This window comes from Prosopis cineraria, unplaced genomic scaffold (genome assembly GCF_029017545.1).
Source record: "Prosopis cineraria cultivar Desert tree isolate PC_DT_omini unplaced genomic scaffold, ASM2901754v1 PC10, whole genome shotgun sequence".
Taxonomy (NCBI): Eukaryota; Viridiplantae; Streptophyta; class Magnoliopsida; order Fabales; family Fabaceae; genus Prosopis; species Prosopis cineraria.
The window spans coordinates 26,486,994-26,492,271 of record NW_026555341.1 but is presented as its reverse complement, the minus strand read 5'-3'; the positions used below and the strand labels follow the sequence as shown (position 1 = coordinate 26,492,271).

Below are 5,278 nucleotides of genomic sequence, written 5' to 3'. Positions count from 1 at the left end.
ACCACAATGAAAACAAAAGCTCTGTAACTTCTCAAACCTCACCAACGCCCAAGCCTGATCATTATTAGGCTTAGGAATCCAAAAACCAATCACAAGAGGCTTCCTCAGATCCAAAAGCACTCGCACCTATAAGTAACTTCTCAACAATCTGCCATTATATCTTGGATCCTCTGCCATCACCACTTCACCCACACGCCGACCAATATGAATTGCATTCTCAAGATACATAGCTTCTAGCGGCACATTATGAATCTGAATCCAACAAGGTGAAAAACCAAAATCGCAACTCTCAACTGACATTTACCTCTTCCGCTCCTGAAGATTCAACAAGTGACCATTAATAGACCATGGTCGCCCTCTCAGGATTCGATTGTATTCCACTTCATCAGTGAATTCGAAAAGAAAAGCGTTCTTCTCAATATCAATAACATCTAAACCAGACGACATATTCCAAGCTTTCCTCACCACCAATTCCATGTTGGTTTATTAATCTCCTTATCTGAGATAATCTTTCCAATCAAGGTTCTCGACGAATCCTCAGAACTCTATATCAACGGCTCAACAATAGTGTTATCTATATCATCATTAACAACTGACGACGATGCCGTCATCGTCGCCGTCACTCACCTCTACTATCGATAGACACCAGTTACCACTTTGCCTCCGATCACCGGCTTGATCACTCCACCACCACCTTCCCGCCAAAAAACTGTTACACTCAACTAACACTCACATGTGCCAGAGCATGGAGAGAACTCTCACCCACACGTGCCTAGTACGGAGGGAATTGAGGTTGCTATTCTTGAATTAGTTACATCACATGCATGTTTGAGATTATAAGTTATCATAAAAGTTTAAAAATTTGATTGATAAAAATTAGTTTTTAAGAATTAAATAACTGAGGTTTGACCTAAAAATGAAAAAACCTTTCCATGAATGTCCACATAATTTTTTAATTATCTTTCACATTATAATTGACCTAGATGGCCTAATCAATCATGTCAAATATTAAATTTATTATCATTTGCAAACTTCTAGTTTACAATAGCATATATTTCAATTGCATTAATAAACATGTAATACAAGCAAGAGAAAAATGTAGATAATTTTTTTAATGTGTATTTTTTTACCAGAAATTAAATTTGTGATAATAAGATATTTTTTATTTTCTTCACTTGTTGTCTCAATATGGTGTCTATTTTTGTGGATATTCCTAAAACTCAATAAATTTCTACCAGACTTAGTAGAATAAAATGCACCCTCAATGTGTAATTTTGTTCCTCCAAGCAACAATATATTAGCTTTTCCAAAGCCATTAGTCATCTTTATACTTTCAGTTAGAGTTTGAATGTTGGCTTTTTGCATTACCAAAAAAGAAAAATATTTTTTATTTTTGAGTATTGTATGAGTTGTTAGCACTATCTATGAGACACATATCTACATCATTGCTGTTAATACCAATTAGATGAATACTCATTCTTGTAATGAGAAACTTTGTTATAAAACCTTTAGATTATCGAAGCTTTCGTGTCAATAATGTGTTATAAAATTAAGCAGCTAGGAAATAAAGATATTGGGAGAAGTAGAGACAAAAAAACGAGAGAATTTTTTATAAATTATTATATCCTTCAATACAAATTACGTGTCCTATTTATAGACATGATCTTATACATCAAATGTTACACAAATGATAAAAGTAAATGAAGAGTAATCAATTCTCATAATGGTGGGAGTTTCATAAGAGAAGATGAAGATGAAGAGGTGAAGAGGATAGACATTCACTATCCTTTTAATATTCATAACATATTATCCTTATTTTTAAATAAAAAAATCTTAAATTAGATATAAATATTAATATTAATATACAGTACATATTAATAAATGAATACTTCCTCCGTTAAACAATGTAAGACATTTTTATGTAAGATATTTTTTATCTTTCGAGGTATAATCATTGACTTTTTTTTCAAAAGTGTCTCTATTAATAATAACTTTATAATTATTATAAGGTATTTAATAAGGGTAAATATAAAAAGATAGAGTTAGTTAAAAAATAGATAAATACTTTATTGGAGGGTAAGATTTAATTAAAAATGTCTCACATTTTTTAATCGAGAAAGTATATTATAAATAAAAGGGAGAAAAACAATAAAGTCTTAGAAGAGTGCATTGATGATAATTAAGTTTCCAAATTTTTTTTATAAAATAAATTATAAATATTAATTTAAATAATTATAAATAAAAATTTAAATTGTAAATTAATTATCATATTTAAAATTTAAATATCATATTTACAATGAAATTTTTTAAATTTATAATTATTTAAATCAATATTTATAATTAATTTTTTAAAAAAATGTTGAAATCTAATAGTTTTTAATTTTTTTTGAGACTTAATTATCTTTTTTTTTATAAATAAAAATATTAAAATAAATAAGTAAATAAAAATGCCTCATAAAACCGTCTTCGTCCTCGATCCTCATCACTCTCTACTTTCTATATAATAAAATTCCTGTTTCTCCAATTTCGCCGCTGCTTCTCTTACTCTCTCTCTCTCTCTCTCTCTACTCTCACTCTTCTACTTCTCTGTCTCTGGTTTGTTCGGAGCCATGTCGGACGAGGAGCATCACTTCGAGTCTAAAGCCGATGCCGGAGCTTCCAAGACCTATCCTCAGCAAGCCGGGACCATACGCAAGAACGGTTACATTGTTATCAAAAATAGGCCTTGCAAGGTTCCTTCCCTTTGCTTCGATTCTCCTTTCTTTTCCTGATTTCTCGTCTTTCCTTCCTGCTTCTTCGATCTGTTTCTTCTTCTTGATCGCCAATTTGTTCGATTTGATTTGCATATAATTTTTTTTTTTTGTGGTTTTGCTTTTGCGAACAATCTATGCATGTTCGTTCTGGAGAGTTTTCGGATCTGAGTTAATTTTATTTTTTTCTATCTTAAACCTATTTGTGTCTGGATTTTTCTTTTTCCTCTTAATTACACTCAAATTAGTGTTATTATTATTAAATCTAGTTAATTACCCAGAAGAATCTTTTGGTTACCATTTTGCAAAATTTCTTCTGAGGTGTTGTTCTTTCTCGGCTTGTTTTGTGCTAAAATTGTCCTGTTAGCCTATAATACCTCCCAATTTTTCCTTTGGCTTGCCTTTATTGGGAAAACAAAAGAGAGGGCGAACCATGGGATGTCTTTCACTACTTTGACCAGGCGGTGGGGAGTTGGTAAGAGTAAATTAAGGTACCGATTTTGCGTTGGAGTTTCCGTTCTAGGTTTTTGCCCGTATTGCTTGGTCGAGTACTGTTTAGATTTACCTCTTTCATTAACTTGTTTTCACAGATTACTTAGTGAGAAAACATGTGATTTGACTATTGGAGTTGACCTCATCCAGGAATTGTTGTTGCATTGCTTATGCGTATAAGGTGTATTCCTATTTTTCGTTTGCTTGCTAGTAAACGCTTGGCACAATGGAGGAATTTTGTTTAGTGGCTGATTGAGGAATTTTTGTTCAGTGGCTGTTATTCAGTTGTGCTGTTTGTGTTCAAATCTCTATGATGCCCACTGTGCTTAAATTTAGTGAGGTAAGGTCTGTTGATTTTGCAGCCTAAGTATAAGTTTTGCTTTTCATTATACAACAGGTTGTGGAAGTTTCAACTTCCAAAACTGGCAAGCATGGACATGCTAAGTGTCACTTCGTTGGTATTGACATCTTCACTGGGAAAAAGCTTGAAGATATTGTTCCATCTTCCCATAACTGTGATGTATGAGATTCTTTTGCTTTACATTAATACCAACCCTTTCACATGTAATAAATGGTCATAGCTATTTAAAATATTTATTCTTCTCGTTAAAAAAAAAAAAAATTATTCTTGTGTTCCAGGTCCCACATGTCAACCGCACTGACTACCAGCTGATTGACATCTCTGAGGACGGATTTGTACGATTGCAGTTGCCTCTTCCTTGCTCCCCTCTCTTCAACAAATTCATGGTGGAATTATAATCTGTTTATTTTAACAATGAATTAAGTATATCTGTTCTTGAAATGTATTAGGTGAGTCTTCTGACTGATTCTGGTGATACCAAGGATGATCTTAGGCTTCCAACCGATGAAAATCTGCTTAAGCAGGTTAGAATGTTTAGTTCACACCTTTTGCATATTCAGTTGTATTTTGCTTCACAAATTGATTAGTAGTAGCAGCGTAACATTGTTGTAGTGGTGAATTGACTTTTTTTTTTTTTTTTGGATCAAATAACAAATTTCTAAATTGTTAGGCCTCAGCGGCTTTAGTCGATAGAAATGATAAATTCAGTGCATGTCCATCGTCCAGAATTATGGGGCTTACACTCAAGAACTATTGTCCATCACCATGAAGCTAACTGGGCTCAACAACATTTCAAGAACCAATCTATTAGTTTACACTCGTTTTCCCTTCTTAAATTAGGACTCTGTTAGTTAGGTTCAATCTAGGATATATTACCTCAAGTGAAACGAAATAGGTCATTAATCATTTTTGCCAACTTAAATTGATTTGAATCATCTTGGACTGAATTTTGGATATGTCCTGCAGATCAAGGATGGTTTTGCCGAGGGTAAAGATCTGGTTGTGTCTGTTATGTCTGCCATGGGAGAGGAGCAGATTTGTGCCCTGAAGGACATTGGCCCCAAGTAATTGGCTAATTGCCATTTCAATTAAATGCTGAAAAGTGGAAGTTGGTCGAGATACTATAGTATTTTTGGTTTTCTTATTATAAGGGGTTTGTGTTCTAAATCCACCTCCCATTCTTAAAGGTGTGGTCAATACTACTAGATGATGACATGATTTGGGGGTAACATATGTGTCTTGTGTTAACCATGATTCGTTCTGTGGTATGACGAAGTTATATTGGTCAGTGCTGCTATTTATACACTTAACATATGCTGTGGTCTTCAGACCTTTGTTTGCTAATAGCATTTTCTACTTCATATTTTATAATGCTTTTAGTTTGCAGTTGAATTCTTTTTTTAATAACTAATTTTGGTTTCGTGCATTGTGGAGAGTTTGGAAAACGAAGCCTTGACTAACCCAAATTTTTGGTTGGGTTGGGTTGGGTTGGGTTGAAAGGGGGGAAAATTCAACCCATATAGCGGGTTCATTTTTTATCGGGAGGGCCAACCTATTTGGGTTAGGATTAGTCTGTTTAACCGTTTTTTTCCCCCATTTTTTTATTGATGATTGTGTCGTGTCTTTAATTTGTGGAAGATCATATTTTTGAGGAGGATCATGATGGATGGTGATA

At 33.4% G+C, this 5,278-nt stretch overlaps 1 protein-coding gene across 1 annotated transcript; it reads left to right on the top strand.

Annotated features, from left to right (window-relative positions):
- The first annotated feature begins 2,507 nt into the window (after positions 1–2,507).
- LOC129321189 (eukaryotic translation initiation factor 5A-like) lies at positions 2,508–4,974 on the top strand. Its single transcript, XM_054966871.1, has 5 exons — positions 2,508–2,732; positions 3,640–3,762; positions 3,882–3,938; positions 4,053–4,127; positions 4,570–4,974. The coding sequence occupies exons 1-5, from the start codon at positions 2,610–2,612 to the stop codon at positions 4,669–4,671; spliced, it is 480 nt and encodes a 159-aa protein (XP_054822846.1). The 5' UTR covers positions 2,508–2,609; the 3' UTR covers positions 4,672–4,974.
- The last annotated feature ends 304 nt before the right edge of the window (positions 4,975–5,278 follow it).

Excerpts from the sequence above, each read along its gene's own strand:
- LOC129321189 (XM_054966871.1), top strand. The coding sequence starts at position 2,610 with ATGTCGGACGAGGAGCATCACTTCGAGTCTAAAGCCGATGCCGGAGCT. Across the intron at positions 3,763-3,881 it reads CATCTTCCCATAACTGTGAT|GTCCCACATGTCAACCGCAC; the intron begins GTATGAGATTCT and ends CTTGTGTTCCAG. Across the intron at positions 3,939-4,052 it reads ACATCTCTGAGGACGGATTT|GTGAGTCTTCTGACTGATTC; the intron begins GTACGATTGCAG and ends GAAATGTATTAG.